Source organism: Acinonyx jubatus, chromosome A1, assembly GCF_027475565.1.
Source record: "Acinonyx jubatus isolate Ajub_Pintada_27869175 chromosome A1, VMU_Ajub_asm_v1.0, whole genome shotgun sequence".
Taxonomy (NCBI): Eukaryota; Metazoa; Chordata; class Mammalia; order Carnivora; family Felidae; genus Acinonyx; species Acinonyx jubatus.
Genome location: NC_069380.1, coordinates 2,114,787 through 2,127,156, shown reverse-complemented (window position 1 = coordinate 2,127,156; position 12,370 = coordinate 2,114,787). Strand labels below are relative to the sequence as shown.

Below are 12,370 nucleotides of genomic sequence, written 5' to 3'. Positions count from 1 at the left end.
GCAGGACACACAGTTCAAACCCGTGAACCGTGAGATCATGACCTGCTCAACCCACTGAGCCACCCAGGAGCCCCCGACAGCACTAACATTGACGGGGACCCAGGGAAGGAAGTCCGCAGTGGACTGGAGAGAGGGTGGGGGTGAGAAGCCTCAGGTGTCTTAAGATGCGAAATAAAGACCGAAGTAAGCATTTCCGGTCGCCTGCTTTTTTCGCGGCGGCCCCTCGACTTCCATTTGCCCGAGACTTCTCCCCCCGACGCTTTCCACTTTTCCCCCATGGCCCTAGTTCCCGTTACTTCGCGCTGCGATGCTTCCAGCTTACTAAGCTCCTAGGGTTAGGATCCGGCAAGCCGGTCTCCTGGCTTAAAACCCTTCAGTGTCCCCCTGTGCTTTCGAAATGAAACCCAAGATCTCTGAGGCGGCCTCCGCGGCCCTATTCGATCTGACTGACCTTGGGCCACTTCTCCCTCTTCGCTCGCAGCTCGTGCTCTCCGCACAGGCCAACTCGCCTTTTCCGCCCCTTCCTGCCGCGGGGCCCCACACACGCTGCTCTCGAAGGAACTTTCCCTGGCCGCCCCGCTTAGCGAATGCCCTCCCGTGGCTGGAGGTTCCGCCTCAGTCCGCCCACCACCGGCCTTTAAGGGGAAGGGGCATTCCAGGTTTCCCGGAAGAACTCACAGCCGAGCCCCGGGCCACAGCGGCCGGCGCCGGGCCTTTGACGCACGGCAAGCCCGCGAGGGCCGATCCCGGGACTTCGGGGAACCGCCGGTGAACAAAACCGCGCGCCCATCGCCTCGACGTGCCGAGACGCACGGCCGCGGCTGCCAGCCGCCATCTTCTCACCGCGAAGCGGACGGAGCCCCGGCCGGAGAGCGCGAGTCGAGGGGTGACAGCGCCGAGCCCGATCTTCCGGCCGGGCCTGCAGCCGGCCAGCTCCGGCCTGGGGCCTTTCGGTCAAATGCTTCACAAGCTCCTCTGCCTCGCTAGCTGGAGTTTCCGGGCCATTTCAGAGGCGTTGGGGGCCATCTGCCTCCGGTCTCGGGGTAAATGTCACTCTCTCCCCGGTCCCGCCTGGTTCTTTCTGAGCACCGTATTTTCACCCTTCACGACGGGCGGCAGAATTTGTGGTATGTTTGGGTGTACGTTTTTGTCGCTACGAACGGACCGCGAGCTCGAAGACGGCAAGGACCTTGGTTGCTTTTGTTCGTCATGTAGACACCCAGCAACTTAAGCTACTGAAACAGTGGTAACGTCTTACTATGCGAGGCACAGTTCTAAACACGTGAACCAATTTAATTCTTGGATCAACTCCTACGAAGGATCGAGTACTCTCATGCCAACGTGCACAGGAGTAAACCGTGGCTCTACTCTAGTGCCTGACTTTCCTTTGCCAGATCCCGCTTCCAATTCTTTCTCCTGGCCTCACATCTCTGGACGTGTTCCCTCCCCCTTGCCCTCTGCCGCTACTGCGATTCGCACCTAAATTACCGCAGTGGCATCAGACATTTCCTTTGTATCTACTCCAGCCACCAGGCACTTCAGCGCCTACCTCCCCACATCCGTGCCTTTGCCCTTGCCAGATCCCACATGGGGAACAGAAATCCGACCCAGCTGCCCTTAGGAGCTTGACAAGCTCCAGTGCCATTTTCAGCAGTGATTACCTTCGTCGTGACACCTTCCGACCCAGCTGTTACCAGTTACACTTCCGTGACTAGACTGGAAGACTTTTTTAAAAAAAAAATTTATTTTTATTTTTGAAGGAGAGAGAGAGAGAGAGACACAGAATGTGAATGGGGGAGGGGCAGAGAGAGAGGGAGACAGAATCGGAAGCGGACTCCAGGCTCCGAGCACTCAGCACGGAGTCCGACGCGGGGCTCGACCTCACAAACCGAGCTGTGAGATCGTGACCGGAGCCGAAGCCAGATGCTCAACTGACTCCGCTGCCAGGCACCCCTAGACTGAAAGACTCTCTAAGGATCCGTATGTGGCTCAGGCTTATTGGTGTACTGCCAGGCCCGGGCACCTGCTATCCGACGGGCACTCGTTACATGTATTTTGTCCCGGCAAAGTACAGAGAAGCACGAGGGGAGCTGAAGTAATCAGGAACAGCACAGATTCCAACTCCTCCCAACAGGGACTCTACAATTTACAGGTGTGAAAAATGCCTCGGGAGGTTCACCTCATTCACAATTGAAACTGCTTTAATTTCATCAACTCCCATCTGAACTTTTCTTAGGAGCTGCTAGCCTGGACAGGAAATTCTGACAACCGAAGGCACAAAACAAGGGGCCACAAATGCTTTTTTTCTTCTTCCTTAGTAAATAGCACTTTAACTGAATATTCACCATGACGCACACTCAGCAGCATTTCATTGGCTCCTCCCCACAAACTCAAGGTTGGTTTTGTAATAACACCTTTCTATAATAAATTCTGCATAACATTCCCAGGATCACGATTTCTGTTTAACAAAATTATTTTCTTAGTATTTAGTATTAAAATTGCTTTTTAGGCTTGAGCTTATTCCCCTGCCAGGGATTACGGGGGAGAAGAAAATCCCTGAGAAACTTCCTTCGGGTTTGGTTCCGCTGCGGGCTCCAAGAAACTACAGCTATCGGCAAAACCACCCACAGTCAAGCAGCAAAATACAAATCGGAACACACGGACCCCGTCCGGCTGCTCTGAAACTCTCGGTTGGGAGCTCTGGTTTCACTCACGATGGGTGGCTTGGTTTGTACAAACACTGAAACCAGTCTACATACTCCAGATGACTGGCCCCTGGGAGAAACCAGTTGTGGCGGGGAGATTTCCTGCAGGAAGCAGCCCTGCAACGTGAGTGGGAGCCAGGCTGCAGAGGCGAGAATGAAAGAAATCGCCAAAGAACCCTACTTGGGGGAACATACGTTTCAGCTTTTGCTGGGTACCTGGGTGCGCGTGCCCCACAGCGGTGCCCGCTTGAAGCAGGCCCCCACCTGATCGCTAGATGGAACCACAGTCTCCGTAGCTTGGCTGTCAAGGTTCAGTGAGGAAACGCAGTCAAGTTCCTCGTGCCGGGCACAGCCCAGCACTGACTGTAATTCTGAGCAGCTGTTTCCGGGTGCTGCCTCCTCAGTTTCCCCAAAACCAAGTCTGGAATTCGTGTCTGATTGAATAGAAAGAGGCAGGCTAAGTTCAGCTCTTTATTTAAGAATAACAGCGCTTAAATTTTAGAATTTTCAACCTAAGCTAACAGTTTAATAGCTCTCTCTCCCCCTCACAGGCCTGCACGTGCTCACACACACGTGCACACCGCTGTCTCAAACGTCACCTGAGCCAGGGATCACTATGGATAGGACAGTCCCAGTCGTGTTTTGTAAAACCTAAATAGAATGTAATGGCGAGACTCCCTATTGAACATCTGGTAAATACCTCAAAATGCCAAGTTCACATACACTGTGAGGAAACTGGCAAGTTATTACAGGCAACACGTGAACTACAACACATACTCCAAAGGGAAAATTTCAACTCCAAAATACCCTAAGAGCAAGCGAGGCAGTCAGGATGCTACGCACTGAGCATGGTGCTGTCACGGTGACCATTTATTTCTATTTGTATTTAAGGAAGCAGCTCAGTTACTTACCCAAAGCCATACTTACCAAAGCCAAACGTAAACAAGGACTAAGTACAAGTCTTCTGATTCTTAGCATTATAGTCAGTAATAAGTCCATTAGATAGTCCTTAACTGTACTTTCGGTGGAAGACCGCAATCTTTAAAGGGAAAATTCCACGTTGGAACCAAGCAAATAAACCACTTTAAAACTACTAAGACAATAACCTGGAATTACAGGAGAGCCCTCACTGCGGTTCACATCATGGGAAACACTGTCTTACGAAGGTCCTGAATTTAGTTCCTGCTTTTGCCGTCTGCACAGTAAATCAGTTTCTTCCCACACACAGGAAGGGACCATGGCTCTTCTTCTCAAAAAAAAAAAAAAAAAAGGTTGAAATTACTTTTATGACCTCCAGAACTCAAGTCCATCTAGTCTGAATGAATACAGAATCTAAGAGTTTGGGGTAAACTTCAGAGAAGAGGCCCGAGATTAGATCTAAGCTCCAAGCTGGTCTCTGCCGCCTGGTGACGGCCTTCGCGATGGGGGGCCCATCCCGTCACGTTTAAAAGGCTGCTTCTGTGTGTACAAAACGACTGCAGCCGGACTCTGAAATCCACTGCCAGCACCTCGTCTTTCATTCTGGAATATATGCCTTCCATTTCCTCCCGTAATCCACTAACGTAATTTAGGCTTATTCCACAGCGGCCACATGGTCCATACACTTCAAGACGGGAACAAGAGTGCTTCATGGTCCATACACTTCAAGACGGGAACTGGAACGGAAGACCGGTTCCAGTTGTGACTAAACTCGACCTTACGGAAAACAGGTAGGACTTACGGTCACTTACAGGTCAGGCCTTTGCAGACACTTATTCCTGTGTGCCATCATCCCTCTTTTACAAACACACACAGATTCAAGCAACGGGTCCGCGGCTGCGGAGCTCCTGGTGCAACCAGATTACGTCATCCCAGCCGGTCTTTGGCATCACGCTCGCGGACCCTCCAACCACATACTCATACGCAAGCCCGTTCCCCCCCCAACGCCCCCTCACTGGCACCGTCAACGGGATGCAAGAGTATCTCCTACTCGTTCCACTGGGCCTCCTCCCTGGCTCTGCTCCCAGGTCTCAAGATTCTGCTTTCATCCCTCCCTCCATTTTCAGATCTTCAAGGGAAACCTTTCCACCCTCACCTAAGTTCTCACCCTGATTTCCTCGCTAGTGGTTCCTGTCTTCAAAATGTCTATTCTCCCCATTTTTAAGACAGAAAACGCCCCGTGGCACCCATCCTCCTCTAACTTTTTATGTCACCGTACCTTGATTCAGACGGCGCGATCTCTTCCAGCACACATGGCTTCTTCAACTCGCTTCGGCTCGTGCTCCTGCAAGAGGCCTCCGCCAGCCACCTCACCCTAGTTCTACCTGCACGGAGCGGCCGGGCCACGAGCTCACACTCTATTTCGTGCGATACCATGGCTGTGTCACTCTGCCCCACTCGGGCTTCAACACAACATCCTCCACTACTCGGCATAAACCCCAAATGCTAATTAAACCCTGTTCCCATCGCCATGAACTTTCACACTCCGGTTGATTGCACACATGTATTTGACAATACAGTTTTACATCGGATGCTAAGAGCACTTTTCTTCATTATTTTATGGAAGGACCAGAAACACGGACGTTCTGTTAATACCCAACACAGCCAAATCTAATTCCTAAGGAGACGCATTACAATTCGTTTAGAGTTTAAAGGCTTAATGGCAATGACGAGGGGAGGAAAAAGTTTATTTTACATAACTGAACGAAAAATAATTCAAGGAATAGTAAATAAAATTTAATATGGTCTCATGCGCCCTGAAGGAGGCGGTGCCCGATTTGGAGGGGTGATTGCTATGTCCAGATAGTCTCCTATTTGGAACTTCTGCGACTGCAGGGTCATGGAGTCATCAGTCCCCTTCCTCCCAGACATGGTGCTGCCAATCTCCTTTACTCTGCAGAAAAGGAGACCAACTGTTAATGGATCACAGACCAACGAAGCTAAATATGCAAAGTAAACACTGGACTGGATTCGCTCCGTTATCTTATGGCACAGTTATAAATTAATTACTACATTAAGCTGAACCAGACGTTAAGATAATATAAATTTATTTTCTGCCCAATAGGAGGCTCATTAAAAGGGGTTATCCCTATCAATTAAAACATATCAAAGCCAAAAAGATTACAGGAATTAAAAAATTAAAAGTTACCTACCGATAGCCAGGCCTTTTAGGATCTGTAAAAACAATTGCAAAATTGAAGTGTGTGCCCTTCTTTCTAGCTTCTGGGTAGACTTCTTTTACTAAACTAGTCAGTTCTTTCAAAGTTGCATCCATCCTGAATTTTTTTTAAAAAAACATTACATTTGATTAATCAACAATATAACAGTAATATAGCAAGGATATTGACATATAATGAGTTAATTATGTGTGTCTGGATTGTGACCTGTTAGAATTGAGGCTGTCAAGGTCTTATACTTACTTTTTTTTAGGATTTTATTTTTAAGCATTCTCAAAACACACAACGCAGGGCTCAAACTCAGAACCCTGAGATCAGGAGTCACAAGCTCTACCGACAGAGTCAGCCGGGCCCCCTATACTTAATTTTAAAGCGGCTAATACTATTTGCCCCATAAACGCCCCTTACCAGCCTCAATGATTGAAATTTTGATGAACTAAAGTCAGACTTTTAGTGCCAAAAGGGACTTTAAGGGATTACACCTGCTATCTTTCATTGCTATGTAACGTCTTTCTGGGCTAGTGATTTACCTCCTTAAGAATAACTAATCCAAATTAACCTAAACACTTAAAATAACTGTATTTCCTTGTTTCTAAAGCATATATACTTTTCCACATTTTATCATGTCTAAAGTTGAAATGCATCTTAGACTCAATGACAGGAAAGCATTTTTGTAAAGGTGTAACGTTTTTTCTAAGATGGAATCTTAAGAGTTCTATAGATGACGGAGCCAGAAGGCCAATGAAACATGAAATTTTCTTTAGACTAAGCAGAGGCTCCTTTGACAATACATATTCTTGCCCTGAAACGATGTGAACTCAGAACTTAATGGATGATGCGGAACTGAAACAACTTTGCCTATAAGGTGCTATAAAATGAAACAAGGACACCAGACACTCTTCAAAAGCATCACCCCCAGAACAATGCCCTTGCCCTCTTACCACTGAAACTACCAAGACCCACTCAGCCGCTCAGGTCATAAACCTAAAAGCACTGTTAAGTTCTTCCCATCTCTGTTGTTTCTGCCTCCTAAACACAGATCGAATCGTCTTCTCCACTCCCCACCACCACTGCCTTATTTCCACCTCATTACGGAACTCCGTATATGTTGCCTTCAACTCCTCTCCATCTCGGTTTTTAAACGTTTCTGTATAAAACTTCTGTCACACAAGGGACAGCTGTTCCCACCTCCAGGGGAGGAGTCCAATCACGTGGAGGACGGCACAGAGCACACCCGTGCCTTCCAGCAGGAGCAGTAGGCCCAGGATGTCAACCTACTGCATGTTGTGTGGGTACTGGGGTTGCCCAGACGGACCCGACTCACACAGACCACGGAGGGAACGATGCTTTACTCGCACAGAGAAAAGACAACACAAGACTGGCTTGAGAGTGCGGGTCCCTCAGCGCCAGCAGGTCTCGCCCTGGAGCTGATGCGCCGACAGTCTGCACGCACCCTTCCTGTGCTGCAGGTAAAGGACCCCTGGGAACAGACACTGCAGTGGGGCCGGTCAGGTGCCAGACAACGGCCCATCAAACCCAGAAGAGGGAAAGGTACTGCCAGAGAGACACGTCCAGCACAGGCTGTGAGGGTTCTTATCTCTTTGGGGAAAACAAACGAACAAACAAGTAAAAAAGCTCCAGGCCCAGGACACTCTTATGCAGCCACACAAGGATGGGGCGAGAAGCTGCGCATGACTGCCTTTCTCCACTTGACACACTTTACAGAGGAGGAAAAGCTGCATGCACGAATGCAGTAAATTATATCCCAAATCTCACCCACCAGAAATGACCAGTGATGTTAACACCACTGTAGGCATCTTCTTGTACACACACACAATGAGGCAGAAAAAAAAACCTTGAAGATTATCAAGCACATTATACTTGATATGTATTATGAAGTTATAATTCAAAAATATAATTCATTCTTCAAATATTAAACGTATTTTTAACAAAATTCACCATTGCATTTAACAGAAGAAAAAACAAGTAAAATAGAAGGAATTACAAAATTTCAGATAAAGAGTCACACTGCTACCCTCCTATCACCTCCTAATTTTGTAGCTTTTTTTCTTTTTTAACGGTCAGAGTTCTACTCTATTCTGCAACAACTCCCCTGCCTGTTTTAGCTTTGTCCCCATGAAGTCTGAGATCAAGCTGATTTTTTAATCAGTCTTGGAGGTGACCTTTATTTTCACCTGACGTTAATTATTCCCTGGCACACCTTATATACTAATGCTGTGCACCACGAAGAGTTCTTTCTTCCTTTCTAAAAATACTTCCCATACCGTCACCTTGTCCTAACGAACTGAGGGAATCTGGTTTACATCCGTTATCAGTTCTGACAGTAAATCTCCTGCAAGCTTCCAGCCTGCCGACGACCGTCTCCCTCAACTAATAGCTGGGAATGCCAAGCGTTGCTTTCTGACCACCGGTCCGAAGCTTGAGTGCATGGATGAAGAAAGAGCTCTCTGTAAGAGTCAGTTTTATGCGTCAACGTGGGAAAGCTATAGCCCCGGTTATTCCATCAAACACTAATGTAGGTGTCGCTATAAGGTATTCTGTGTATGTGATGAACGTCTATAACCAGTTGGCTTTAAATTAAGGAGATTATCCCAGATGATCTGAGTAAGCTTCATTCAATCAATCAGAGTAGGCCCGATTCAATCAGTTGAAAGGCCTTAAGAACAGATGGGAGGCTTCCCTGAATGGGAAATGCAGGTTGCTGTGGGCAGTTTTAGCTCCTGCTCAAGTTCCAGCCTGGCCCTTCCTGCTAGCTCGCCCTGCAGGCCGGGATCTAGGTACCTAGGCAGTCTCCATAATTATGTGAACCAAAGCCCTTCATGCAGATCTCCTGCTGGTTCGGTTTTTCTGACCGAACCCTGACACAGCTTACCTAACTACTTCTCTTTCAATAACCTGTTTAATGACCATACAAGCACAGGACATTTACCACTCCCGCGGCATCTGGCTTATTATTACTACCCCAACTCCATACAGTGCCCTGAACTTCGGCACATTCAGTTTGCTTCTGCTAGGGCCTTCTGGACTGCACTCTTCTTTCTTGGACTTATCTTAGGGCTGCCTATTTAGTCCCTCAGTCTACTTGTACAAATCAAGAAGTCCCAAGATTTATTCACTCATCCTCCTTCAGTACTGCTCTTAGGCACAGGGGGCAGGGCTCTGTGCTACTATGACACCAACTACCCAGTCTTTCAGAATCTGTCTTTGGCCGTCACTTTGAGATACAACATAGGTGGTCTTTCCTTATTTGGTTGCACTTTAAGGACAGGACAGTCTAGGGCAGAATTTTTTTGTAACTTTTCTTCTGGATTAGGAGCAGAAGGTCTTTGGTAAAATCTCACTCTGCCATCTTCACCCTGAAGTATACTTAGTATTTCTTCATGGGCTTTCTCCACTAGACTGAGCTTCCTGTAGGAAACCACGATACCTTCTTTACTTCATACCCTCAGAATCTAAGCATAGCACCCGGCAAACAGGAACTCTTGTTTGTTGGAAGAAGCATACATTTTCATCTCTGAATAGAGATTTTCAGCAACCCTTTAGTAACAGTTCTTCCCTGTAAATTAAATCAATCTCCCTAGAACTTTTATCCTGGAATGATGCTGAACTGGAAGCACACTACAGGGTACCTCCAAAAAGACAAATAAGGTCCCAATGTTTAAAGAATCAAGTTGTACTGTGCTGGGCTCACAGTTTAAAATTACATACCCTTCCAGAACTATAAAATGGTGCGGCTGCTGTGAAAAAGGTTGGTGGTTCCTCAAAGAGTTAAACATATAACTGTACATTCCAGCAGTCCCATTTCTAGGTATATACCCAAAAGAATTGAAAGCAGGGATTAAACAGATCCAGGTCCATAGCAGCATTATTCACAAAAGCCAAAAAATGGAAACTCAAGCGCCTACCAGCAGATAAGTGGACAAAATGTGGTATATCCTACAAGGAAGTATTATTCAGCCATAAAAAGAGAACGAAATATCACGCTAAGTGAAATAAGGCAAACCCAACAAACACGGTTATGAGTCCTCTTGTTTAAGATATCTAGAATAGGCAAATTCTAGATACCAGGGCGAAGAAAGGAATGGGGAGTTACTGCTTATTAGGTGTAGAACTTCTGTTGGGGGAAATGAAAAAGCTTTTCTAACAGGTTAAGAGTTGCACAATGTGAATATAGCTGATGCAACGGAGTCCTTACCGTGGCAAATGTAACGCTACATATATCTTTATCACAATAAAGGCATCGTTTTAAGAGTTATTAACCTTTTTCTGCTACTAAACAGCCATTATGATGTGAAACTAAGGAAATACGTGCAGCACTAAAGAGATGTCTGCAGTATGTACTGGCCCCGGACAGACTTGGGGGTATGGAAGGTACCCACCCATGAGAGAAATATTCAGGGGCAGGCTTTACTGAACACGCATCACAATCTTTTCCATCAAGCACCAGATCAAAAATCGACCTGTTTTTTCTTTGTTTTCTTTTTTTTAAACGCATGGCACCTAAGGATTAATATCACACATAAAAATGCTCTCGAGGATAAATATCCCATGAGTTCCCTTTACTTCCCTTTATCCCATGACCATGAGCCCCTTAAAGAAGGCCGCCGCATTTTCTTTACGTATTATTTCTGTACCCAGCAGCCACAACAAGCGACAGCAATCTTGGGTCTGTCAATTCTTCACAACTCAAAAAAGCTTGAACCTTAAACGTGTTACAAGACAGGCCCCTTTTACCTACCAGGTAAAACCTCCAACTTTCTGAGAGCTGGGCCCAAAGGCCCCGAGTGGAGGGGAAAAAGCGAAAACACGGAGGACACTTCTTTCCCGGCACAGGGAATTACTTAATGTCCGACCGCCCCCCAGGGCCGCGCCCCCCGCGGCCCCAGCACTCTCACCAAGTGTAGATCTGCAGTTCGCTGGACGGTACGTTTCCGCGGGAGAATTCGTCCATTCGGTGGTGGCGGCCGTTATTGGTGGTGAAAACACGCAGCAGCAGCGGGCACGTCTGGGGGCGAAAGGAGGAAGGGCAGAAGTTAAAGAAAGCGGCTGCGAGCCCACAGCTCCCTTCCCCTCCGGAGGCGTCGCGGCCTCCGAACCGCCCGGGGAGCTGGAATACCGCCGCCTTCGGGAACAGGCCGCGCTCTCCGCCCCGCCAGGCCCACCTCCACCTCTTTCCGGACCCCATACTTTCTCCCGATCGATCGGTTTCTCCGGCTCCTTCTTAATTTCCTCCTGGGTAACGCGCGACTCCACCGCCATCTTCCTCCTACGGCCCGCGAGACGCTCGCTCTGACCTCCGACCCCTGCAGCGAGCATGAGAACGAAGTCTCTCGCGAGGAGAAGCTCGAGGCTTTATAGAGGACCAGAGGAGGAGGGGCGGGGCGTTTGCCGGCGCAGGCGCAACTCATTGTGCGGCGCGGGAGCTCGGGTCCGGCCGCGCCTGCGTGTTGCGTCCTCAGGAAAAAGGCGGGCATTGGCGTCCGCGGGGCGGAGCTTCTGAGGGAGGCGGTCGTTCGCAGGCCGTTGGTAGCCTGGGAATTTATTACCTGAAATATTCACGGGCCAAAGAAGCCTGCGGTGGCACTTTTCGCATGTAATGAATAAGTTAACAGACGCAAAACTCTTACGAGTGGTACAGGAGGTAAGTAAGCAAAAACATGACTTTATTAGCAAAGTATCGAACTCTTTAGTAAAGGAATAACAAGTTGTGTAACACACCCTTGAACAGTAAATGCTCACGGAATAGTTGTCTGTATGGGGGAATAGTGAAGTGAGCCATTCCCCCACCACAATAACACGATTTCGGATGGATCGAAGACTTGAAAATGAACAGAAAAACTAGAGCTTTTGGGATATAAACCATCTTCGTGACCTATGGATTGGGATACGTGATACTAACCAGAAAAGATTGATAAATCTGACTAAATTGGAAAAACAAAACAAAACCTGACCTTCAAAATTCATCATAAAGAAAGAAAAACATAAACCACAGAGTGGGAAAAAATATCTGTGATGCATGTGATTGGCAAAAACTAGTGTCCAAGATATATAAAGAATAGGACAGACATCCCAATAGAAAATGGGCAAAATAACTGAACAGGTGCTTTTAAAATGAAGAATTCCAAATGGCCAATAAACATATAAGGTGCTCAGGAATAATTATCCAGGGAATGCATTAAAACCATAGTAATTGGCTTGAATTGATTGGTTCGAAACAAACTACACTCACTAGCTTGGCAAAAATTAGAAACTCTGACATTTGCTGGCAGACTTAATGGGAATTCTCCGATGCTGGTGATGAATGTGTAAACTGGTATACCTACTTTGGAAAGTGGCTTAGGGTTATTTAGTAAAGTTGAATATATGTATACTTTAGATCTATAATTCCACTCCTTGGTATATGCCCTAGAGAAGATCTTGCTGAAGTGTATCCAGAGACATTACAATAATGTTCTTGGCAGTTTTGTTCATAAGAACAAAAAGCTAGAA

General features: G+C 47.3%; 1 protein-coding gene across 6 annotated transcripts; it reads right to left on the bottom strand.

Annotated features, from left to right (window-relative positions):
- Positions 1 to 5,350: 5,350 nt before the first annotated feature.
- On the bottom strand, positions 5,351 to 11,733 carry SAP18 (Sin3A associated protein 18). Of its 6 annotated transcripts, none has more exons than XM_027064520.1 (4): positions 11,044 to 11,370; positions 10,777 to 10,886; positions 5,837 to 5,959; positions 5,351 to 5,577 (listed from the first exon to the last, which is right to left on the bottom strand). In XM_027064520.1, the coding sequence occupies exons 1-4, from the start codon at positions 11,353 to 11,355 to the stop codon at positions 5,421 to 5,423; spliced, it is 702 nt and encodes a 233-aa protein (XP_026920321.1). In that variant the 5' UTR covers positions 11,356 to 11,370; the 3' UTR covers positions 5,351 to 5,420. The 6 variants fall into 6 exon arrangements, with proteins under 6 accessions (XP_026920321.1, XP_026920323.1, XP_053062190.1 ...); XM_027064522.1 differs by having other exon boundaries at positions 11,062 to 11,370; XM_053206215.1 differs by having other exon boundaries at positions 5,837 to 5,858; positions 11,069 to 11,370.
- Positions 11,734 to 12,370: the final 637 nt, after the last annotated feature.

Bases quoted from the DNA above. Each gene is read 5' to 3' on its own strand.
- SAP18 (XM_027064520.1), bottom strand. From the start codon at position 11,355: ATGCCCGCCTTTTTCCTGAGGACGCAACACGCAGGCGCGGCCGGACCC. The intron at 10,887-11,043 runs GTGGGCCTGGCG...TTTCGCCCCCAG, and splicing joins GGGTCCGGAAAGAGGTGGAG to ACGTGCCCGCTGCTGCTGCG. The intron at 5,578-5,836 runs GTAGGTAACTTT...CCTTTTCTGCAG, and splicing joins CCTAAAAGGCCTGGCTATCG to AGTAAAGGAGATTGGCAGCA.